Source organism: Populus nigra, chromosome 2 (assembly GCF_951802175.1).
Source record: "Populus nigra chromosome 2, ddPopNigr1.1, whole genome shotgun sequence".
NCBI lineage: Eukaryota > Viridiplantae > Streptophyta > Magnoliopsida > Malpighiales > Salicaceae > Populus > Populus nigra.
This window is the reverse complement of record NC_084853.1, coordinates 39,736,347-39,763,753: the sequence shown is the minus strand read 5'-3', so window position 1 is coordinate 39,763,753 and position 27,407 is coordinate 39,736,347. Positions and strand designations below refer to the sequence as shown.

The 27,407-nt window shown below is 28.3% G+C and overlaps 1 protein-coding gene across 1 annotated transcript; it reads left to right on the top strand.

The window, feature by feature from the left end:
• The first annotated feature begins 17,556 nt into the window (after positions 1-17,556).
• Positions 17,557-20,106, top strand: LOC133682856 (gibberellin receptor GID1B-like). Its single transcript, XM_062106396.1, has 2 exons — positions 17,557-17,977; positions 18,575-20,106. Exons 1-2 carry the CDS (start codon positions 17,939-17,941, stop codon positions 19,568-19,570), a joined length of 1,035 nt encoding a protein of 344 aa, XP_061962380.1. The 5' UTR covers positions 17,557-17,938; the 3' UTR covers positions 19,571-20,106.
• The last annotated feature ends 7,301 nt before the right edge of the window (positions 20,107-27,407 follow it).

Sequence of the window (27,407 nt, the reverse complement as noted above, 5' to 3'; positions counted from 1 at the left end):
TCGAGGCAACATGTGTAAACGTTGGCTGTGGTAGACCCCGTTTGGCACTGCGGCAGAAAACAAAAACTTAATTAAACTGTTTGGTTAATCCAAACTATACAGTTTTTCACATGGATCCCACCTAATAATTGAGGTCCAACCTCAGCTCATGAGAAGCAGGTTTTATCTGCTTCTCCTGCGTTCTTTTCTTACGGTCCTGCCTGCGTCTTCTGATGTGGAGAGTGAATTTAATTTATTTTTTACTGTTCATTTAAGTCGACGGTGAAGAGTTCTTTCATTATTCACTTAAACAGTGAAGATTAGAGCCGTTCTAAAGTTATAAAAATATACTGAACTAGATCCGATACGGTAAAAAAATATTTTTTATTTTTAATTATAATTTATTTTAAAAAACTAGTGTTTTATATTATTCAATAACACTATATAAATTAAAAAGAGATCATTTAATGATGTAATATTTGTAGAATTTAATTACAATCCCAATTTTATTTCTGATGATATTTTACCTGATGTTATTGCTCGCTTACGAAACCAATGAAACTGTAGTCCTTGTTGGATGTATTTCATACATGATGGAATTGTAGATAGTTTAATGAAACAATATAAAATATTTTATATAAAGTATTATTTATTTCATGATGTAATAATAATAGTTAAATAAATTAAAAACAATCAATATATATATTAATTATTTTATAACCTCAATTTGAAAAACATTTTTTTAACAAAACACATTGAACTATTTTTTACTCAACCTCAGTTTTAACTACAGTTTTAACTAAATATATATTTTTCCAAACCAATCTCAACTAAAAATACTTTTTATAAAATAATTTTTTTCAAATCACAACCGCAATACCAAACGCATTACAGGGGTGTATATGCTGATATCATAAGTTATTTTTAAAAATTAAAAAATAATATTTTAATATAATTAAAAAAAATAACATTGTAACGTACGACCACACTCTTTCCAGGTGGCTTTTGGAACCAGTTGAAATACATCTACACTCTGTCCTAGTCAAATTTAAGTTAATTCAATGCCGGCAATTGACTGAAGATACCTGGGAGCTTTCAGGCAGGTAAACTGTAAACAAGCAAGAAAAATGGAAAAAGTACTGCTTTTATGTACTGGGCCGCCTCAGTCATCCATGACACGCAACTAAAAGTACTGTATATATTACCGTGGAAGGAGTTTTATTTCACGGTCTGCTGATATGTTTCGTCTTGTAATGCAAATGGAGAATTGATGGTTATATTTAATTTATTTATTTAACAAGATACTAAAAAAATAAAATTGCATCACCGCATAAAATATTATTCAGTTTCATAATGTTTTGTTTCTTATTAATTTTAATTTTATCATAGAGTTTTAGTTTCATGATTTGTTTCGATTTATTTTTTATAAAGTTATTTTAGTTTCATAATTCAGGTCATAAATTTAACAAATTAACCCGGTTGATATATTTTTTTCTTTTTTTAATTTTATCTTTCGATATTTTATTGACTGAAAATTAAGTTTCATGATTTGTTTTATTTTGTTTCCTATGAGATTATCTCAGTCTCGTTACCCGAGTCACAAGTTTAGCGAGTTAACCTGAGTTGACTTGGTTTTTTAAATTAATTTTTTTTCAATTTTATCATTTAATATTAGGTTTTTGTTGGGACCGTGCTTTAAAATTTATTTTGATTTTCTTTCTATCGGGTCATCCTAACATCATGACGCAAGTCGCAGATTTGATAGGTTAACTCGGGTTGATTCTGGTTAGTTTACTGTTTGTTTTTCATGAGATTATCATGGTCTCATGACTTGGATCATGAATTTAGCGAATTTACCTGAGTTAACTCGAAATATTTTTTGTGTCTTTTTTTAATTAATTTTTTTAAAAAAACCTTTAATATTTTTTTAATTAAGATTTAGGTTTCATAATCTATTTTGATTTATTTTTTATAAAATTACCCTAATCTATGACTTCATATTTTGATATCAAATATTACGATGTGCATCTATCTTTCACGTTTCTACTTTAGCTTTCATTAAAATTAACAATTTTTTTATGGTAAATTAATTCATCTATTTTTTTATTATATTTAGTTAAATACACTCATAAATCTATTATGAATCAAAATAATATCGTGGGAATAGTGCTTCCTTTACAGGCGAAAGAATGGCAATATTGTATTATATGAAACTCTAAATGTTCTGGCAAAATTATTGTAGTAAAAAATACTATTCATACTTTCATATTTCACTATGTTCTGGCAAAACTTTTTTTTTTTTGTGTTTAAATTTGTTGAGTAAGGGCACCATTGAAAGAAAAGGGAAAAGGTACAAAAAGAAAAGAAAATGTGTGGTAGTTTAAAAAATAGCATGAAAAGTTCACCTTGGTCCTCATACCTTCCAAGTTATAAATATTGGGTTCATCAATTTTTTAAAAATACAACTATATTCCAAAACTTTATTTTCTTTATTTTTAGGTCTATAGTTTGATAGGTTCCGATAAAAAAACATTAATCTTGATTTTTGACCCCTACTATAATTGAAATCTATGTGAAACAACGAACATGTCACCTATTAATTTCTTTTTAAAAAAACTTAGAGGTAAATTAAAGGTCTTTCATCATTTAAAGAATATAAAAAAATTAGTCAACCTAGGTGCACGGGCCTAGGCCACCCACTAGGCCCGGCGCATAGACTTCTTTTTTCATTTGTTTTTAGTTTTTTTTTTCTTGTTAGGCTGCCATTGAATTTTATATTGGCACATGGGAAAAATAATATTGCACGTGTATCTAATTTCAAATATAAATTACTGTTTGGAGTACATGAGAATAGAGGAAGAATGATATTACCTTTTTATTTTGTTTATGTGATTTCAATTATCAAATGTATGAAACTCAAATTTATGTAATTTATTGTTTGAATATGCTTGCTTGTATTTATTTTTCCCCTCCTTTTTTTTCTAGTTATTATAGAAAAAAAAAAGCTACCATCCTTCTTAAAGAAAAAACATTTTCCTTTCCTTTAAAAAAACAAAATAAAAAAATTGCTTTCTTGCATGACAATTATCTAAATAAGAAGATTAGCTCCGAGCATCGGTTAAATTATGGTCGAAATATGAAAGACATCCAATCGCCCAGAAAGCGATCCATGACATGACTACGTTCATGGCTAGAGCAGGATCGTCATCATAGACAAACGACACGTTACCATACATGGGTGATATGACAAAACGCTCCTCCAATGAAAAAAACAAAATGCCTTTTTAAAGAAGGAATTCCTTAAAAAAACAAAAGAACGTCCAACTGTTAAAAAAATTTCCAGTTTTGATTCTTCATGTGAGATGACGTGTCGGCACCGTTTATAAACATTGTTTTATAAAAATTTATTTTTTTTTGTTAAAATTAAAATTTTTTATATGTTTTGGACCGTTTTGATGCGTCGATAACAAAAATAATTTTAAAAAATAAAAAAATATTATTTCGATATATTTCGGCACGAAAAACACTTTAAAAAACAACCACAATCATATTCACAAACAGGATGGAAATATATATTTTTCAACATGAAAAAAAATTCGGATGTTGTTAACAAAACAAAATATTCTCTTGAATCTTTTTTATATAATTATGCAGCAATATTGTTTTTATAAAATAAATAATTTAAATTATATTGAAAAACAATTCTAGTATAACTCCTTCTTTTTTATTAATATTTTTTTCAACAAAAAAAATCTTTTTTTATCATGGGTTCTTACTTTGATAAAAAAAAACAATAAAGAAAAAATAATTATAATAAATATAAATATTTTATTTTCATTCAATATTAATGACCAAATTACTATCAAAATGCTGCATCACTAGTTAATATCACATAATTATCCATGAAACACTTGATTATATCATCATAATTGTTTTTATCTTCTTAAAAACAATAATATTGTTTTTATTAGAAGCACACTTTTTTCTGATAAAAGAGAGCAATAATTAAAATAAAAGCTTGTTAATAATTTAAGCTATGTAAAATAAGTAGGAAACATATCTTTCTCAAATATAAATTAATTTTTTTAATTAAAATATCTCTTGATTATTTTAGGCATTTTTTAACTAGAATCACTATTTAAAAAAAAATCATGATTGTTAAAGCAAGTTAAACGAATATAAATTAAAATAATGTGTCCATACTTTATATGTGATTGAAGGCTAAGAAAAATAATATATGTTATAAAATCATGTAAAAATATATTTATGAATTTTTAAAATAAAAATTTAATTTTAAGTAAATATTCATGATCAACAATTTACTCTTACTATTAATTTTTCATATTAGTTATATAGTAATTGAAAAAAAATTATAACATTCTAATTAAAATTTAAAATATTATTTAAAAACTACGCTTGAATTGAATGGTAGAAGAATTATCATGTTAAATAGTATTTTTAGATTGCAAAAAAAAAAGAAAAAACAAAGAAAGAATGAGATGGGTCATGCCCAATGCTAGACATTAAAAAAAACACGTATCCGAGTTACCTAGTTTATGGTTACTGAAACTTGTTGGAAAGTCAAATTTTCAATTTTTAAGCCAAATAAATTATTTTTAACCATTTTCACACGAAAACATCTAAAACACACCCTCTAAATCTCAATACACCAGTTTATAGCAATAAAATAGCAAAAAAGTAGACAAAAAAATGAAAAACAACCTAAAATTACAAGACTTCCAATGTCTCGATCTACTCTCTTTTTTTTTTGGCAATATTAAAGCAAAAAATCACCACCGTCAAACTCCCAGGCCTTGATCTACTAGAAAACTCTCTTTTTTATTTTGGTCTTTATATTATAATTTTTTAAATTTATCTAGTGGATTTATGCAAGAAAGAAAGATTAAAAAAAAATAATGAAAAGCATGAAGATTAAATTAAATAAAAAAAAAGATAGAATTAAAAAAAAAAAAGTGAAGGAGTGAAGCACCTTAGAGGCCAAGTGTTGTTATGCCTGGCAAGTCAGGCTAACCTGTTTAATCTTTATTTTATTTTTTTGTATCAAGTTGTACGCACCAATTTTTTTGAAAAAAATTTTCAGACGGCGTGTCACTCATGGTCAAATATTTTTTCCGCTTACAAAAAAATTGTATATGCAAGCTTTTTTTATTCATTTTTTAACATTAAAAAAAATAAAATGTAAATTGAAAAGCTTGTGTGTACATGTAATTAAATAAATAAAAAAACTATGTGTGGTAATAAACAAAGAAAAAAAGGTATTAACAAGAAGTAAAAATAAAAATTATAGAACTTTTATATGCCTAAAGGTATAGGGAAATGAGTATCATAAACTCTTAGCATTCCATATTAAAGTTACAAGGATAGCTCTGCGACCCAACACGAGGCCAATAAAAACTATGAACTATGTGTTTAGATCTAAAATGATTCTAAACCTAAAGATGTTGGGTTCAACATCTTTCCAAACACACTCACACCTGAGCTTAGCACATAACCGAGCCCAAAAGAGTAAAGTGTGATATCTTGTCAGACTTACATGTGCTTGGGCCAAGACTCGTAGCTGAGCTTGAGAGAGTTGGGTGTAGTATCTTGTTATACTCACATGCGCTTTGGCTCACCACGTAATTGAGTTTAAGGGTGTTAGGTATGACATCTCGTTAGACCAACATACCCTTGGTTTCAACACGTAGCTGAATCCAAAAAGTTGTGTTAGATATTTGGTTAAATCCATGGCTTAGCATGTAGCTGAGCCGAAGGGTATTGAATATAACATCTTGCATGAAAATAAAATTAGATTCATGTCACTTGAACTTGGTATTATACAAAGTTTATACATATTGGATTATTATCTTGTCTTTGACTCTTTTATTTATAGGCCTTTTAATAAATGAGTTATGTATAAAATATATTATAAATCATTAAGAATAACCCTATCTTTAAAATTATCTTAGCTTTTATCTTTAAATTTACTTCTTCTTTTTTTAATTCTGGTTATAGTATATATTTCATTATTTAATCCATGATTGAAACAAATTGATCAAATCAAGATTATTTACGGTATTAATTAATAACTAAAAAACCATTTTACTAAATATTACAATTTTGTAATCAAATTAAGAAAATTTTAGGCACCATCCTCATCCCTTTCACCTTGCAGGAATTCAGCAACCCAAATACAACGAACCAAAATAGCAGCACTTAGAAAAATTCAACAAATTTATTACTTGAGAGAGAGAATTAGTTAATAAGCCCGTCAGCTCCTCCAAATCTAGAAACTTTCGACGATGAGAATCATGAATTCATCACCAATCCTACCATCTCAGCTTGTACTTTATGTGTTCTTAGATTGTGCTGTATAATCTCAACACCATGAGAAGTTAATACTAATTCTTTCACCATCTCTTTATCCTATGAAGAATACTCTCCTCCGAACATAATGAGAGGAACTGCAGGAACTCCCTTTGTTTGAACCAGAATCACTAGCAAGGAGCTCCAAGAAAAAGACACAGTCCATTCATATCCTGAGTGTATCTGCAGAACAAGGAGTTAATTCCCTCACTTTAGACATTCCATAATTCTTCATTGCCTTGGCTTGATTCGGGTTAGTTTAGGTCAAAGTAAGGACTTTGCTTCTCCAGAGCGCCGCCCACCCTAGCAAAAACTATATGCATCGAATGAAGGTGACAGGCCTGATTCGAAGAGAGAAAGAAATTCGATCAAAATGGTGATGTATTTATATAAAACTTCTACCCCGGGCATATGGTAGTGACCCAAATCAACAACAAAATGCAGTTGAAGATGACGAAGAAGATGGCTTCCTATTTGATCTTAATATGCCCGGAATGTGCTTCAAATGGCTTCTACGGGATTGAAGAAATCCACCTCTTATGATTATTCCTTCTAACTGATTAATTTGTTGCCGGATTTTGACTCCTAACAACAAATTTGGCACATAGAAAGGAAAGAAAATTGAATTGATTAACGAGAGAGAGAAAAGAAGTCATGGTTTTGGGAGAAGAAAATAATTTTGAATTTGATAGTTGATGACACACATGTTATTGGGCTTTTTTATATATGAAGAATTTTTTTTTTAATCGAAATTTAAATAAATAACAAAAATGAAGGTTTGACTAAAAAATGTATTTTTTCCTTAACTTATATCATTTTGTTAATTTTGAATTAGATTTAACATATATTTATTTTAATTACTTTCAGTTTTTATTCAAATAACCATTTTGTTAATAAAAAATCATTGTTCTATATATAAAAAAACATAAATAAAAAAAGTTACTTCTGAGAAGAGAAATAAATTTGTTTTTCTCAAAATTTAAATCATTAGAGTTTTTAAAATATTTATTTTAATTTTGCTCTTTTTAAATATTAAATAGATTATTTATATTTGCATGATATATTTTTAAAAACAAAAATAATATATGCTTGGAGATCAAAATTCATCTAGAAAACAAATAACATGAAAACAAAATTTCACACTTTAATCTTTAATAAGCGTTAACTATTTTTTTATGATTTATTTGTGCACATATTTTTCAATTCATTTTATAAAGAACATACATTATCTTTATATTTCTCAATTGATTTTTTTATTATTATTATACTTAAACACATATCTGTAATGTTTGCACCTTTTTCTCTTAAGTTAGAATCTTACCCGCAACAACGAAGAACAATTTTTTTTTTTTAAGGCCAGGACTTCTATAAAACCCAAAGCATCTAGCCCTTAAAGGCTTAAACTCTTTTTTTAAAAAAAAAAAATTGTTTTATGTTTTTATTTTAGAATAAAACTCTTCTTAATTAAGATTATTATAATGAAGTTAAAAAAACATTCCAATTTCACCTTACTTTTTAGCTAAGATTTGAGCGTTTTATGTTAATATTTTCAATTAATATATCAAAAAAATTATATATATCTAATATGCAATATTCTTCAAAATTATTGCTCATGAATATTCAATAAGAATAATTCTTTTTGTATTTTTTTATGTTAATTCCTTATATAATTTTTTCAACTTAATTATCCTTTCATTTTTTTATTTCGGTGCATCAAAACTATTATAGCATGATTGTTTTGTTTTCTGATTGATTTTGTTTTCATATAATGCTAAGTTTTATTTAAAAAAATATTCTTATAATGAAGAATATGTTCGCTAGAAAATAACATGAATGAGAAAGAAGGGTTTTGGCTAAAGAAATATATCCTTTCTCTTTGATTTAAATCATTTAAATTCTTGTGAGTATTTTATTTTAATTATGTTAGGTTTCCATTTTAAAAACCATGCTATTTATAAAAAATACATGTTTTTATAAATAAATAAATAAATAAATGCATTGATAAGAATGTCATGGCCTAATTTTTGACACCCCTCTCTCTCTCTCTCAATCTATATATATATATATATATAAAAGAAAAAACATAAAAATAAATATTTCAAAAAAATAAAAAGGAGGAGGTAAAAAAATATAATCATGTGAAATTTTAAAAAACAAAATGAGAAAATAGCTAAAATTGGCTAATTGGAAAGCCATTGATTGAATTTGAAAAGGCAAAGAATCCTTAAGGATCAAATTGAGTTTTTTCCACGCCAATATCCAAACGGTCTTTTTTTTATTAAATTTAGAGCTTGTTTGGTAGTGTGATTGTGGGTGCTTTTTAAATAACTTTTCATGCCAAAATATATGTCAATGATGTTTTTTATTTTTTAAAAATTATTTTTGACATCAGCATATCAAAACGATCCAAAATATACAAACCATATTACATTTTAACAAAAAAAAATTAAAATTTTTTGAGAACGCAGGTTGAACCGTATTCCCAAACATTACCTTAACCTTTCTTTTTTTCAAATTCAATTCATTGTGTAACTACAACTAAGTTCTATTTTGCAAAATTAATCTTTAATTTATCATCAAAATATTGATCAAAACTTTATATATAATGCTTCACGTACATACAGCAAGATCTATTTCTATTTAAATTCAAAGTTATTTAATAGGAATTTTTTAAATTTGAATTTGAATTTATTTAAAAAAAAATTCTATTTAAATATAAGCTAAGTAGAATTTTAGGAACATAGAAAAAACTATGAAAAACATTATTCATACTTTTTTATTAAATCATGGGAGATCTGGAAACCTCGAATATGTTTTTATAGAGGTTTGGGCAACCTCTTTAGAAATTATCTTCTTTTTTTTAATTAGATCTTTGTAAGTTAATTTCTTTGTAAAAATATAATCTGCCCTTTTATATTTACTAGTTTTAGTAACGTGAGATGCACATAAATTATTCAAGCTTTGTTAAACAATATTAACGGATATATATTCATGAATTATATTAAAAACTAATAAAAATTTAACATCCATAGCTTATAATGTTTAAAAAATAAAACACTCAAAATCTTTTATCACTAATTAGTAGATAAATAAAATTATAGAGATAATAAGCACTCTTTTTTAAGACTATAAAAGGACTGCCTGGTAATGTAGTCTTGTTTTTGTTGAATTTATTGAATCAGCTATAAAAATTGAAAGCAATAATCGTGGATAAAGCAAAACAAAAAAGCTTTAAAATGAAGGGTAATTAGGGGTTTCTAGTTATTTTGAAGTAAAAATAGTCTCTAGAAAAGCTTTTTATTAAACAGAAATAGGTTTCCATAGATTTGGATTAATCACGCTTGTCTGATCTCATGTGTGAGGTGGTTGTCATTATGGTAATGGTAATGTTCTTTTCAAATAATATTTTGTGTTGAAATACATGTTAATAATATTTTTTATTTTTTAAAAATTATTTTTAATATCAGCACATCAAAACGATCCAAAACATACAAACCATATTAAATTTTAACAAAAAAAATTTAATTTTTTTGGGAACGCGATTTGCACCGCGTTTCCAAACATGTTCTTAATCTACTTAGTATCAATAAAGTATTAGTCTAACGATTAAAGTATTACTATATTCCTACAAGAATAAAAATATAAATTTAATCTTCAAGAAACACATTTATTTGAAGAGATATCCACAAATTCCAAATAAAATTAGTTTTATTTTTTAAAAGAATATAAAAAATCAAGATAGTTTTTAACCTAATCGGTTAAAAACCTGTTTTTGCTTTAATAAAATGACCTGATCAAATCACAAATCCCGTGGAGGTATTAATCATAGTGGATAATTTATTTAAAAACTTATTCTACCCATACGAATAGTCCAAGAGGCTAGGTACCTTTTGCATATAAATTAAATTCGACCCCCCTTCAAGAAAATAAAAATTAAAAAATCGACGAAAAAGTGATAGATTCTAATTCTAAAATTTATTCTAAAAAAAACCCAACATGATGAAGTGCAGTTTCTACTATAGTAAATTAGGGTTTATTTATATCTATATAATGGTATTATATTTAGAAAAATAAGAGTACATTTTTCCCGTCATTATTTTAATTATATATTATATAAATGCTTTAAGACATCAACCTCTCACGGTTTCTTCTCATGTCCACCAACACCTAGCTACAGTGTAGCTAAGTTAGCTCCTCCCTTCTTCTTTTTTTGTCCTTAAAAAATTGCATAATTGGAGTCCCTGGATTTTCTTTCATTTTTATTATCATGTTATGTTGAAATAATTTTGTATCTCATAATTTGTGTTGTCTTGCGTGATATGGGATATATGCGATGTCAAAAAAATATCTTAATATTAAATTAATGATTGATATTACAAAATAAAAATTAATTTTATTAATTAAAAAATTTTAAAACATTAATCAAAGTTAACACAAAAACAAAACGACAATCATTTTATTATTGTCCATGGGACATGAAGAACTATAATTTAATCATTGAAGTTTTACTTTTTTATTTTTGATCATTATGTTTCGAGAGTTTTGAAAGACTTAAAATACTTTAGAGGGTTGAATTAAGGTTTTATAAAAAATTATAACACATTCAAAATTAACCCTTGTTTCTTCAAATATATCAAAACCCAACAAGTAATATAAAAAAGCATAATTAAAGAGATAAGGGACAGAAAGAGACATAATAAAATTTATAGTGGTTAAAACAATCATTTACTCTACTTCTTGAATCTTCATTAAAGTGTTCACTATCACACACAGTCTTTTTAACAAGTGAGATCAAACCAATTACACAATTTTTTTTTAAGTTTAAGACTAAACACAATCTTTTTACATACTCAATATCAAGCTCGATTCTTTTATAGAATTAAGATCAAACCTATCATCTAATTTTTTTACAAGCTAGGAGTTAGAAAACCTTACACATTTTCTTTTTTTGGGCTCGTGATCAAAGGATCAAACTCATCACCTAAGTTTTTTATTGGCTAAATGTTAGAAAACCTTATACACAATCTTTTTTAAAAAAATTAAGACAAAACCTTTTTTTGGCTCACACCCAAATTATAAACTTAAGTAGTTTAAATATCACTTACATTTTTACAATTTAATTTGTCTCTCACAAGAAAATAATCACTTTTACAGGAAAAGAAAATTATAATAAATTCAAGTTCAGGGTTTTATAAAAAGTGATCATGAATAAAATTAATTTTATGATGCCAAATTAAATCCTACAAATACTTTATTATATAAAAATACAAGCTTGAAAATTTTAAAGTCAAGTTTGCTTACAAGGAGTCCATAGCTTTAGTTTAATGTAGAATAATTTATCCAATAAAAATACTTTGACACACACATTAAATGCTTATAATATGTCATTATCATCAAAACAAATAATTCATAGGTACATAATAACCTTTGGGCTAACAAGTTTCACATTTTATTCTTTGATTTCATTTGTTTTACATTTCAGCCCTTGAAATTTAAGAAAAAAAAAAAAAGTTGCTAGAAAACAGGGAGGGAGAAAGAAAAGGGTCAATTCATCATATTTTGACAACTAAAAAGATTAATCATGGTGTTAATGAGCTATTATTGACAACAAAAATAAAGGCTTCAATAAAGTGTTTTTATTGAAGTACTTAAGGTGTCATCTCTAGTGGTTTGAGGCTTTATCAGTAGACAACGTGTTGTTTGTCTTTTTAAATAATGAGTTATCTTTTTATTTGTTTTTTAATAGGATAATAAAGTGTCAACCACCCTATTAAAAAAAAATAAAGTTAAATATGTGCTTGTACACACCTGACTTTATCTTTGTTATATCAAACAAGACGTGGAGGCCCAACATCCTACGACCAAGTGCCTCACCTCTTCTGATGTTTGTTTAGCCACATTGCAAATAATTGTTAATTATTATATATAAATCATGGTGTTTAGTTTTTTATTTGTTTTTTCATATTTTTCAAGTAAGATTATGATTTTTATAGTAATATTAGCAATCATTTCGTTAATTATTATATATAAACCTAAAACGCATATTTAAAAAAAACTGAATAATAAATATCCAATGAAATTAAAATTTTTATTTTCTTATTTTTTATTATAAATTTCTTATAGAATTTTATTACATTAATTATTCTTCTTTTCTTTTCCTTTAATTGCATACAAAATATCTAGACTTGATTATTAACCGAAACTTGCTTTCACGATGCTAATAAATTCTTCATCAAAATAAAAAATATGTCCATGCATAATAAAATTAGGTTTTGATACATTATAGTTTTCATGAATATATTTTTTCTTGTTACTATTATATTTTATTCAACGGATCAACAAAGAAAATCTTGGTAAAAAAAATATTTTTTTCATTCGTATACTTTTATACAAATATTTATTTTTATTGATGTATATTTAAATAAAATATAAATCTCAAAAAGCTCTTTTCAGCAACGCCCAAGGAAGAATTATGCTTTATAGCAACCTATAGAATAGCAAATAATCTGCAATTTTGAGTATATTTATCACATATGTTATAGTATTCATTCATTTTGTGGATTTGCCCCTCTATTTTACTGACCAGGAGTCGTGGTCAAAATAGTTCGGAATCCTGCATGGAGAAAACAACACGTGTCATGACCAGGAGGGGGGTGGTGGTCGTAATTAAGAAAAAATCATGAAGAATCTTAGGAATACTATATTTGATGACTTTTGTTAAGGAACAAGCAAATCAAATGGTCTCCATTTACTTTTAAGTACACACTAATTTATACAAGCATGTCTCTGATAATAAAAGCGAGGAGGAGCACTTTCGCTCCCTTTTCCTTTGCCCTTGTTCTTGCTAACAACATCATCACGGCTGCTAATACTATATAGCTTGTATTCTACGTATTCTTTTCATCAATCAAAACCAGCGGCGGGTTTTTGTGTTGTAAAAATGTTTTTTTTTTTAATTTAATTTTTTATGTTTTTATATCATTTTATTATATTATGTTGATTTTAAAAATAAAAAAATATTTTAATACATTTATTAAAAAAAAAAACACTTACAAAATCCATTAACGCTGACACCAATCACACCCCAAAAAGCAAGCTGAATAAAACACGTGGCAGAGCCAGAGTCCATAATATCCATCATGAGGGACTTGGACAAGGTCCCACCAGAGAGAGGGGTGTTTTGATCATCGTATCGTCTTGTTCTTGAGAGGAATCAAGGAAGGACATCTGAACCGGGGCGGGACCCATCAAATAACACGAGTTCTATGAGGAAGACACGTGTCCGAAACCCACGACGGATAAAGTCAACAGAGCTCCATGGAATACGACAAAATCCAAAGCCCACCCTGGATGACCCTAGAAAGAAAAGAAAGAAGGAAAGAAAATTGAGACTCTCGTGCCCTGACAAAAAAAAAAGACGAGCAAACTATACTCCAGTCCCTTTATTTTGAGTTTAATAGTGAATCAATCCTTCTCAATAATTAAACACAATAAACATGTTTTTTATGCAATAATTTAATTTTAGAGCTTCAATTCATATTTTATATAAAATAAATGGATTAATAAGACAATTTTTAAGCTGTAATTAAGGGAGTAAGTTATAGGTCTTCAAGAGAAAGGGACTAAATTATAACCGAGTGTAAGAAATAGGGACTAAAGGATAACTTGATCTCAAAGAAGGCACGCCGTGACGCGCTTTGTCACGAACAAAGCGACAAGCACGTGTCTTTGTCAATAGCATTTTGGATAGAGGAGGGGTAGTTTGGGTAATTAGAAGATGGATAATCAGGAGTGGGGTTAGGCAAGGGAAAAGAGTCGAGACGGAACCCGTTGTCACCACGTGCCTTGGCGTTTGGCGCACGCAGGAAAGTGTTTGTCTGCTTCCTCTTTTCTTCGTTTGTTTTCTAGCGAAATTTTGTATTTAAGTAGTCCTAATAATAATTATAATAATAATAATTACAGTTATTGCCAGGCCCCTCCTTCAAGCTATTTCCACACAGCACTGTTTTTTCACCTCTTTATTTCTTTTCGTTTTCTAAGAATAAAAGAAGCTCTAGATTGAAATTGCAAATTACTCGTGGTAAAAAAATTGAAATCTGATTGGGTTAGTTAGCTGGTGGGTTTACTAAAAAGTAGAATTTGAAGGAGGTTGTGAGCAAAAAAAAACATAAATATAATATATTAGTAGTTTGTTTTTTAGATTCAAAAGAGCTTTCTTAAAAAATTGAGATTTTTTTTAATTTTTTTTTCAAATTATTTTTTTTAGTATTTTCACATAGTTTTGATGTATTGAAATCAAAATTAATTTTTTTAAAAAATATATATATTATTTTAATGTATTTCCAAATAAAAAACACTTTGAAAATAAATTACCACTACAATACCAAACAAGTTTTTAATAATATTACAAGACATGTGTAAATTATAAATAACCAACAACTTGATTTTGTCCCATGTATAAATTATTAACTATATCACATGTTGTAGATGCTAACTAGTTTGCATGTCAATAAAAAAAATTTAAATATATAAAAATATAAAAATCTAAGAAATGTTTTTTGTATTATCATTAAACTTAAAAATATAATTAATTTGAGTATTTTTTTTCCATCAAAATAATTTTCTTTAATTATCGGTGAATCTCCTATTTATCTTAGCAAATACAAGGGTTTTAACTAGGTTAATTATTTAGTTAAAGACAAATATGATTACCACAACAAGTTAACAAAAAGTTTTAAAATAGTATATTCATGTTTCATGTGATTGAAAGTTGAAAAATTATATTTAAAATTTATTTAAAAATTCTAAAAAAAACCGATTTGAATCAAATTTTTATAAAAAAATTTATTATTAGTATGATTATTTTCATATCACATGCATAACAATTGAAAAAAAATTAAAGTTCAAATAAAAATCTATAATGATATTTAAAAACTATATTAAAATAAAAAAATCTAATAAATATTTTTTGAAATGCAAAAAAAGAAAAGAAAAGAAAACGATCAAGCCCAGCGCTAGGAGGCAAAGAGCCATGCCCTTGCGCCTGGCATTGCTTTATCTATTTAATTTTATTAAGAGGATAAATGGCACGCTGTCTTTGTTTGTTTTGTTTTTATTGCCTCTCCCAGCTCTCAAATCTTTGATCCCTAGGCTCATACACGGTGCCAACCAACCGAGATACACCATAAATTTATAATCAAAACAATTAAACAAATAGTTTATATAAACAGCAAAGCACAATAAAAAACCCGAAATCAAGTAAATAATTAATTATCTCTATTTACTAGAACTTATATAGAAAAGTGTGGTGGTTCTGCTACTTGTACGGTTGGCAGTTCTGGTTAGTGCTGCTAAGGTTTATTGTTGCTGCCTTTGCCACTGTTTATGGCTGTTATCGCTACTGTTATGGATGGAGGCTCGTTTTTGCCTTTTCTTGAAATCCTTTTATCTGTTGGATTTTTTTTCCCTCTGTTTATTATAAATATTCGGGTTAATTTGTATATATTTTAATTTATTTTATGAGTTTTAAAATTAATAATTATATAAATTATTTTAAATTAAACTAATAATTTTTAAAACATAAATTTAAAACTTAACTAATTTAGTTATAATTTTTTAAATTATTTTTTTTATGATGATGTTTCCGCTGCTGGAGGGTATTGTTATTGCTATTACGGTGAAGATGTTGTGGATGGTTAAGTGGCGGCGAAACAGATGGAGTATGGCGGGTTGTGATTGGCTTTGTTTTGAAATTTCTTGGTGTTCTTATTTCAATTTATTTATTACCTGTGTAGTATTAAAGTTAACAAAAAAAGAAGAAGTTTGAACTCTAATTTTAATTTATTTTTATTATTATGGGTTTGAAAAGAAAAAACTCAGACGTAAAAAAAGACCTAGGTTTCGATTTGGGAAAATGGTGGCAGGAGGAAAAAACAAGATGCATAAATTATAAGGGCACCTGGGATATTAAGAAAATTATAATAAGAAACCTGAAACATTTTAGATTTTTTTTATTGATTTGTAGATTTCCAACTCAATAATGTAAAGTGAAATTAATTATATAAATATTATAATATAAAATATAGTTTATAAAAATAAAATTGAGAAATGTTGTGGTGCTAAAAAAAACCTTAAAGTAACCTTCTCTTTATTTATGCCTTATTTGTTTTATAAAAAGTGATTTTTTAAAAATTATTTTTTAATTTTTCATGGGTTTGTTTAACTTTTAGAAAAATAAAACAATGAAAAATATTTTTCATTTAAATAAAAATTTAACTTGATTTTCAAGAAAGTGTTTTTTTTTTAATTTTGAGCGGAAAATACTTTTTAAAAATTACAAAAATATTTTGTGATTTATTATTTATATCAAAATTGGTTTTTAACCTTTTTTTTCTTCAATTTTATCTCTTATAATCTGATTTAATTTAATTTTTATATCAATTTTAGTTTTTATTATTTGTTTTTCTCTTACTATTTTCTTAATTAATTTTTATTTATCTATCAAATTTGATTTTTATTTTTTTATTACTATTTATTTTATATAAAATAATTTAAGAAATTAAAATCTTTTTTCAATCTCATCATTTTTTAATTTTTTTTATTTGAAATAATTTATAATTTTTTTTTCAATTGCATCGTACTTTAATTTTTTTTATTCGTCATATTTGATCTATATTATTTTAATAAATTTTAAAAAATAAAATTTTAAAAAGTTAATTTTCAACGTATTTTTTATAATATAATCAGACATAAAAAAATACTTTTTAATCTATTTTTCACGACATTCACCTTTTATAAAATCTATTTTTCAAAAAAAATATAAACTACTTTTAAGAAGAAAAAAAAAAGCGTCTATTGTAACAGGTAAAGAGTGTTTAACTTATTGTGTAAGCAAGCACACGCAACTAAACAAAACGGACCCATCACAGGTCTGGCCTGCCAATAGCCATGGTTTGAACTTTCAACTATCAACCTTCGCATTCACGTGTAAATCAATAATCCATCGGGAAAGAAGTTAAAAACAATAAGGGGAAAGCAGTTAGCAAATAGAGAGATTAGAAAAACAATAAAAGAAACAAAAACAAAAACAAGAAAGAACAAGCATAGCTTGTAGCAAGTGGAGTTTGTATTTTTTTTTTTTTTATATATATATATATATATATATATATATATATATATATATATATATATATAGATTAACAAGAGGGAGGGAGGGAGGGTGAGAGGGGGAAGAGGGATGGTAGGACCCACGTGAACAGTTTAATTCTGCCGGCCGCTTTGTCTTCTCTTTCGTCTCCGTCCACCACCGTCGCTCTTTTGGTTTTGCTTGCCCCTTTGACTCTTTCTATTTCCCTCTCGAGAAGAAGAGGATATGATATATTTCATTTCTTTCTCCCTCTTACACAAAGTCTGTCTCTTTGTTCCTTAACACATATAGCTGCAGCCCCACACACACACACACACAAATAATATTAAGAAGAAGGAAAGAATTCAACGAGAAGGAAATGAAACGATGAAGAGCTTGGTTTCTTTCAAGTATTTTTAGCTTCTGGGTTTTGGTCTCTTGATATCCATCTTTTCCATTCCTTCCCTCATGGCTGGTAGCAATGAAGTCAACCTCAACGAATCCAAGGTATATGTATATCCTCTCCATTTCTTCACTGCTCTCTTTCCTTCTTCTTACATTACTATCTTGTTCTTTTCATTTGCTTATCATTTCTCTAATGAAGACTTTGGAGCTTAAATTATTGTTACCTTTTCTTCCTCTTCCTCTTCCTCTTCCTCTTTCAATTCTGCTTCATAGGTTCTGTTTTTCTTTAGTTTACATTGAAATATGAAGAATTTGACTTCGATTTGAGTCATTTCAAGGGCTGATTTTGCTGCTGCTTCGATTTCTTCTCATCTGGTTCAAAGGTTCATCAAGTTCTTTAACTTCCATCTCTATTCCGATGGCATCTTTTGGCAAAACTTGAAAAGCGTTCCTGGGTTTTCATTCAAGCTTTACTCTGTTTAGTCTCCCTTTCACGATTTATCTGGCATTCCTATTCAAATACTTCTACCTGGCCTGCTTTGTTGAGTATAAGAAAACCTGATGTGTTCTCCAATATCTAAGATGTACTTGAATGATTCACCGGGCTCTCAATCAATATATACAACGTCAAGGATCGTGTAAACCTCTTTTTTTTTAATATATATAAAAGACGTTTGAAATCCTGTTTTCTCCCTGCAGAGGGTTGTTCCGCTAAACACATGGATCCTCATTTCCAATTTCAAGCTTGCATATAATCTCCTTCGCCGCCCGGATGGGACCTTTAACCGCGAATTGGCGGAATTCCTTGAACGAAAAGTCCAGGCCAACACCATTCCAGTGAATGGAGTTTTCTCCTTTGATCATGTTGATCGCACCACAGGCCTCCTTAACCGGGTTTACCAACCTGCCCCTGAAAACGAGGCTCAATGGGGCATTGCAGAGCTTGAAAAGCCCTTGAGCACTACGGAGGTTGTTCCAGTTATAATCTTCTTCCATGGTGGAAGCTTTACTCATTCCTCTGCTGATAGTGCTATCTATGACACCTTTTGTCGCCGCCTTGTCAGCGTTTGCAAGGCTGTTGTGGTGTCTGTCAATTATCGTCGATCGCCCGAGTATCGGTACCCTTGTGCATATGATGATGGCTGGACAGCTCTCAAATGGGTTAAATCTAGGACCTGGCTTCAAAGTGGAAAGGATCCTAAGGTTCATGTCTATTTGGCCGGCGATAGTTCAGGCGGTAATATAGCTCACCATGTTGCCGTGAGGGCAGCGGAAGAAGAAATCGAGGTGTTGGGTAATATTCTTCTCCACCCAATGTTTGGTGGACAACAGAGAACAGAATCAGAGAAGATGTTAGATGGCAAGTACTTCGTCACGATTCAAGACCGCGACTGGTATTGGAGAGCATATCTACCTGAAGGAGAAGACAGGGACCATCCAGCGTGTAATATATTTGGTCCGAGGGGCAAAAATCTTGAGGGACTGGAGTTCCCTAGAAGTCTAGTTGTTGTGGCTGGTTTCGATCTTGTTCGAGATTGGCAATTGGCCTATGTTGAAGGACTCCAGAGAGCCGGTTATGAAGTAAAACTCCTGTATCTAAAAGAGGCCACTATAGGGTTCTACTTCTTGCCAAATAATGAACACTTCTGCTGTCTCATGGAGGAGATAAAGAAGTTCGTGAATTCTAACTGTTAATAAACTTCTTAACCTTACCTACAGGCAGCCATACATAACAGAACCTTGACATTTCGCTTGGGCTCTCTCTCTCTCTCTTTTTACCCCCTTTTTTTTTCCAGTGACGGTGTGTAGTTACAAGATTATTGTGTAGCATTACTTCTTGCCATTTTACCACTTAGGTGGTGGTAAATGGTGGTGTGAGTTCTGTATCTCCGGGAACCAGTTGTCCTTGGTCTGCATAGAGTGCCTTCCGGGTTCATTAAGGCAAGCTATTCGAGAGGGGCCAGTTCGGAGGGACTTGAACTTGTTTACATGATTCAGCTGAACCATCAAAATACAAAACTTACCCATGTCAACTTCCAGCCACGATAATGGGGGAAGGCATAGCTTAGAAAGCATAGGGGTCATGTTAGATGGTTGATCAAGTTGTTTCTGTACTTTTGTAATTTATAAGCACTAATTTGTGAACATAGACTGGAACATATCCATCCTGTTAAGAACTTGTATGGCATACAGGTCTTCTAGGATTATATAAGATCTTTGATTTTTATCTATCCTGGTGCTCAACCTCAACCTCAACCTGTCATCATTGTTTTTTGTTTCTTCGATGGGTAGCCTTGGCAATTTGCTGAACACCATGACAGATTCTGTAGGACCTAATCGAATAAATCCTCTGCTAATCATTTTCGTCAAAAAAAAAAAAAGTGTTGAGCAATGCAAATGAACCTGTTCAGTAATTTAATTTTTATGACGTGAAAGATCATTTCCTTTCCATCTTGAGGATTGTCAATTTCGAAAAGGGTGTATCGGTTGTTGATTGCCCACTTTTTAAACGCAAAATGGAGCCCCAATTTGGCTCTGTAATAACAAGTGTGAAGCTAGAAAAAGAAACCTGCTCCCTCAACCAAATCAACTTGAAAAATGGGCACAAAAGGAGGCGTGGCGAAACCTGAGGACGCCTAGACAAAATCCCGTCCACCAAGAAAAAGAGAATGGAAATTTTGGGCAAATAAAGTGATTGGACATGAGGTCCAAATCATGGATATCACCCACCTTTCTACGTCAAACCTGATTAATTCTTGTCAGCTCCTGACTGCTTGTTTGTTTGGAGCTTGGGATGGTAAGCAAAAAACAGGGATTTTAGCCATGGTTTGATGGGGGGAGAAACTCATTTACCAGTGGTTGGGAATTTCTTTTTGTCTTTACGAGGGACCACCCCAGGAAAAAAACAAAAACAAAAAAAACACACCACCCTCGAAGCCCTCATTTTGCTTATTAAAAAAACCCCATCTGCTTTAAATGAGTGGTAGAAACAGCTAAGCTCGGATAAGGACACGGAACCCTGTCTTTAATTGACTTTCGATGCCTTTGCTTAGAATATATGCCTTCGCACCAAAATTTATTCACATTGGTTTCCAATTTCTTGCCCCTTGTTGTTCAGATTGGCATGGCTTGTCCGTTCCATTTTAAATTAGCTGTTTATGTTTTGAATTTGTTCTCTAATACGACAAGGCACAGACATTGACATCAATTCCGGTTCTTTTTAACCACGTTTACGGACAAAACCCTCTATTTGTTCTGGTCGGTTGGGCATTAATTAATCCAGTAGCAGCGGTTTGCGAGTAGTAGCTGTTATTTTTTAAAAAAATTTTATAAATATATTAAAATAATATTTTTTATTTTTAAAAAATAATTTTTTACATTAATACATCAAAATAATGTAAAAAAATAATTTCAAATAATTTTTTAATAAAAAACAGGTTGGACCGCTGGGTCAAACACTCCAGGTAACCAACCTATTCTTGGTTGTGCAGAATTGGCTTCACCCCCCGCTTTTTATTAATTCATTTCCTGACTTTTATTCGTATTATTAATTACTAACTACTACTTCAATCTCAATCTAATGGTGTAGATCAAATCAAATCAAGGTGTGCTTTTTTAAAAAATTATTCTGTGCGCTTACTTTTCCACCCAAGGCCACGATAGGGCCATTGTCTAAGTCAACAACAAGTCTCAGGCAGCATGCAGATCGCTCACTGCTCGGGTTTGCTACTCCTGAATCAAATGGCCGTCTTGTCTGCCGGGGTTCGGCTGGGTGGCAAAGCTCAAGATAGGGCCATTGTCACATTTCTTGAGGGATTGCTGGATTATCCCTCAAGAAAAATACTGCTCCGCTGTGTTTGTTGATAATCCAGAAGAGATGGGACATCTTTCGTTTGTCTCCACGCCCGGCGATGGAGCACGGACGACAATAAATCCCCCAGAAAATACAATAGGAGCTGACAATATGTTCGAGATTATATATACATGTACAATGTCACCGCTAATTAATATTAATATTAATATGAAAGAAAATAATGAAAATAAACACGAGGAACCATCCAAGGAGGGTCAACACAACACCTAATTGTGGCACGCGAGCTAAAACAATGAAGAGGAGGATGATGTTTCCAATGGAAGAGTTGGAATTTGACCCCATGTATATTGTTTCTTTTAATAGAGTTTAGGTTTTTTTTAATTCCGAGAGTATAAAAAAAATTAATTGAGCTAAGGTTGATATTAATGTTATTTTTTAAATTATTTTTTATTTAAAAATATATTAAAATAATATTTTTTATATTTTAAAAATTTAATGAAAACGGAATACAAACATTGAAAGAATATGCAGCAGGTACGGGCGACCTCCCAGTTATGATGGGCACTGAAAAGTTCGGATATGAAAGAGTGTCCCTGTAATTCTTGAAATTTTATAGCATGTTTACGATTAAACGGTAATTTTTAAAATGTTTTATGTATTAAAATAATATTTTTTATATATTAAAACGATTTAAAAATATAATATTTTAATTTTTAATTTTTTTTAAAATTCTATGATTTAATATTTACCATAAACTTTTTTTTAAAAGAAACTTTATTTTATTTGATGCAAGAATCAATACAGATAAATCCGAAGTCGTTTCATCCCTTTTTCAATTCATCATTTATAAGTGTTATTGTTTTCCTTTATGTGAATTTCTCCAACTTTTGCTTCAAATTACTATTATACGGTTGGATTCAAATCATTAAATAAAATATATTTTTTGTATATATTCATGTTTTTATCTAAAAACTATTTTACCAAGGATCAAAATTTTATGAAAACATAAATAAATATTTATTTCCAAGGAAATAAAAACTAAACTTAAAGCCATGAACAAGACAAGTCACTAGCCACCTCTTATACACTAGATAAAAAACCATAATTAAGCCGTCATTTTGAGTTTAACATAATTATTTTCATTTAAAACTTTTTCTAAATATATATATATATATAAAAACAAATACAAGGAAAAAGATCAAACCTAAAAGATGAGTTGTCTTGAAAATTGAAAAAAAAAAAAAAAACATATATCGACAGGTGGATAGGCTTGAAAAAATCCAATGACCGAAAAAGCAAGCAAAAGTGCTTTTGCTTTTTGTTTTAAACCATCCAGAAGTTTAATCTTCGACAAGCAAGTTCACCCTCGAATCAATTTCCAATTTTGTGTTTTTGGGTAAGATTCATTCCCCTCGAATTCTTGTCGCCAACCTCCAGTCCAAAAGAGGGATAATTGATAGTCTAAATTCTGGATTAGACCGAAAAGAATAGCGAAAGGCTACCATCTACTCGATCTTGCTCAAAATCAAAACCATGTACAGATAAATTGAAGTCTCGTGAAGCATGCACGCATCCATCCAGATCATGCAATATCAGACATGGACAGCACCGATTCTTCAACGCTGATACAGTAATTCGACAAAAATAAGAAAAAAGAAACAGAAAAAAAACCTTCTTTACAATATGGTCCAGTCAAATCTCAAAGGGTGTCGTGGTGGGTTAGCCCCTGGCTCAATGATGCGGGACGCAATTTTAAAGATAGTTAAATTAGTAGTCGGTCATAAGAAAAGGAGTCGAAGAAGAGAAATGAAGTAGCTAAAGAAGAGAGAAAAATTATGGGTTGGGAGAAATAAAAAAATCCCAAACTCCAATTAAGAGTGTTACTTATAAATAATAAACTTATTGGGCTTAACATGCTAAAAAAATAAAATTATCAAACATAAATAAAACTGAAATAAATAACCCAAATAAAAGTACAATGATGTAAGTCAGGATTACCTCATTCTCTCAACTAAAAAGTAATGGGTTGGACCTTCATCCGTCGACTTTATCTATATACTTATGTAATTTGCTATGCAAATTTTGTGTCCCTACCAACTATTCTAAAGTTGGAAAAATTTTATATCATGTAGCTCTGGGCGACTATAATAATATCCTTAAAAGTTTAGATTAATTTGTTTCAAGATATCTCCAATGATCTAAATATAATTTAAATCAGGTTATTTTATCTAATAAACTAATAATTATTGAACCATATTATGATAATTTGTTCATCTAGAAATGAGATGACTAAATTAGAGTTATGAATTAAATAGATTGACGTGAATTAATTAAAATATTATTATTTTATTTATAAAAAAATGAATTAAATTTTTACTAAATTATAGGTTTCTATTGCCCGAATCAACTCCCCTAAATATTTTTGAAACCCAACCTGGATCAAAACTAAATTAACTTACTAAACCGAATCAAACTTTTTTCATTTTTATTATCTAAACATCACAACACTAATAGTTGGTTTCATGTTTTAAGTGTTTTATTCCAAATGCGTGTAGTGGTTGCAATAGATGAGGCAAGGTTGTTTGTAACTTTGAAGTCGCAGGTCCGAGCTTCTATAAGTTCATGTTTTTCTTAAAACAAATATAAAAAACTTGTCGTTTCTACTTATTTTTATTTTTTAAAGGTAAAGGTAAAGGATGAGTGTTTTTTCTTTTATTATTATTTTAGTTATTTTTTAGGTTACTTTTTAAGTTTATCATTTAAAAGTAAAGTTTTTATTCAATTTTATCATTCAAGCTAAAGTTTTTTTCCCTAATTATTTTGTTTTCTTGGGGCTTTTTTTTATCTTTTTATTTTATAAATCCATCTTTTAGATTGTGGTTTTTATTTAATTTTATCTTTCAATATTAAATTGATAATAAATCATTTTTTTATATTTTTAATTATATAATAAAATTAAAAAAAGCTAAATCAATCAAGTGAAATCTATAACTCAGGTAGTAAGTTAACTAAATAATAATTAAAGAGTTGGGTTGGGATTTTTAGGCAAATTTTTTTAATATAATTTGGTTTTTTTTGTTGTTAATTTTATCATTTAGTGTGAAATTTTTTGTTGACTTTTATACTTTATTATTGAGTTTACTGGGTTGATGATTAATTAATTTTAATATTTTTTATTATATAATAAAATAAAAAATTAATTCAATTTTATAACCGGTTATTTGACTAATTAAATACCAATAAAAAATATTAAATAGAAATTTTTTAAATTTAAACTAGAATACAAAGTTTAATAATAACATTAAAAACTTTTTAATGATGTTAAGATTTTTTACGTTCCAGATTTTTTCTCCAATCTACAGTAAAATTGCGGGGGGATAAACTAGAAGTGTATTTATTTTTTAGGTAGTTTTTGTGGTTGTGATTTTTAAAAAATAAATTTTAAAAAAGCATAGTTAGGTGTGGTTAGTTGGATTTAGATACGTGTTTGGTAAAAATTATGATTAATGTTTATGTGTAGCAAAACACATGTATAAAATGTTTGGTTGTGATTGTTTTTCAAAAGTGTTTTTTACTTAAAAATACATCAAAATATTTTTTTATTTTTTAAAGATTATTTTTAATATCAGCGCATCAAAATGATCTGAAAATAAAAAAAAAATTAATTTGAAGTAAAAAAAATAAAAAAATTTTAAATTTTGAAAAAAATATTTTTAAAACGCAAAAACAAACAGAATTTTACGAAACTCAGTTAAAAATTTCACAAAAACTACATTTCAAACTTTTTTTTTTATATAAAAACCACAATATAAAACACAATTTAATCTATTACCAAATACATAATTGCGTTTTTTACACCACAACACACAAAAACCAAGGCTAAACAAAAGCACCCTTACACTTTAAAAGCAGTACTGTTGAAGCTGCACCATTTTAGAATTTCTTGATTAAAGTAGAGCAGCTTCGATGTCAACATTTTTTTATAAAAGCACGAGCAATAATTTAATTAACAGTGTAGTAAATTTAAAAAATTGTTAGATAGAACTAATTTATCACATTATTTATCGACTGGATCAATTAATACAAGATACTTAAAAAGAAAAATCTTGTGAAATGTTTATATCAGACCATTATATTTTATTTATGAAAAATATTTACTAAATTAATTTATACATGGTAAGATAAACTAAGTCTATCTAATATATTTTTGATATTAAATGATATTTTAGAGTAATGCTATTTCACAGGAAATAAAGGAAAATATTACTTCTAATTACGCAATCAAGTGCAAGATGTTGGTGGGTTCTGTGGAAGACTTTTTTTTTAGAACAATAGCTTATAAATTTATATTTTTCTACTTATAAAAAAGAAATTTAAAGTCAAAATTTCTTAGAAAAAAAAAAGAAATAATACTAGTTAAGTATAAATTATTTTTTTTAACAGAAATAACATTATTAAATACTATGATATGATTCGGAAAATTAAATTCCGTATAATAAAAAGAATTTAAAAAAATAATTAAAACTAAAACGGCTCAGTCTTTTACTATAGACTGACAGTCCACGGTAAAAAGATTGAGTTGTTTTTTTTTCTTCTTGCTTTGTTTTTTTTTTAGCTGTATTTTTTTTTGTTTTCTTTTAAGCTGTTTTTTTTCATGCTTTTTTTTAATGAATATTTTTTTATTTAATTTTTTTAATGTTAATTTTTTTTCTATTTAGTTATCAAACTTTCATGACACGGATTCCAGGTTTGACGGGTTAACCTGGATTTTTTTCTAGTTTCTTTTAATTAATTTTTTCGTTTAATTTAGTTTGTTAATGTTAAATTTTTTTCTATTTAGTTATCAAAATTTCATGACACGGATCCTGAATTTAACGGGTTAACCCAGCTAATTCTAGGTTAACCCATCTAATTCTGGGTTAACCCATAATTTTTTTTTCTATCCAGTTATCAAACTTTCATGACACAAATCTCAGGTTTAACGGGTTAACCTGATTTGAAGGGTTAACCCGGTTAATTCAGATTTTTATTTTTTCTTCGTTAGTTTTTTTTCTCATGTAGGCTTTTTTTTCTTTTAAATTAATCTTTTTTTTGTTTAGTAGTTTTTTTTATTTTTAATTATTTTTTAAATTTAGTTTGTTAATATTAAATTATTTTATATTTAGTTATCAAACTTTCATAACACGGATCCTAAGTTTGACGGGTTAACCTAGTTAATTCGGATTTTTTTTGTTTTTCTTCATTAGTTTTTTTTCCTGTAGGTTTTTTTCCTTTATTTTTTTCTTTTTAATTAATATTTTTTGTTTAATTTAGTTCATTAATATTAATTTTTTTTTTCTATTGAGTCATTACACTCTCATGACATGAATCTCAGGTTTGACGGGTTAACCCAATTGATTCAGATTTTTTTTCTTTTTCTTCATTAGTTTTTTTCTTCAAATTTCATCTTTTAATATTATAATTAACCCACAATGAAAAGGCTGGGTAGTTTTTTTTTTTTTTTTTAATAAATATGTTTTTTTGTTTAATTTAGTTTGCTAATGTTAAATTTTTTTTCTATTTAGTTATCCAACTTTCATGACACGGATCTCGGGTTTGACAAGATAATCCAGCTAATTCCGGGTTAACCTGTAATTTTTTTTTCCTGTTCAGTTATCAAATTTTCATGACATGAATCTCATATTTGAGTGGTTAACCTGGTTTGAAATGTTAACCCAG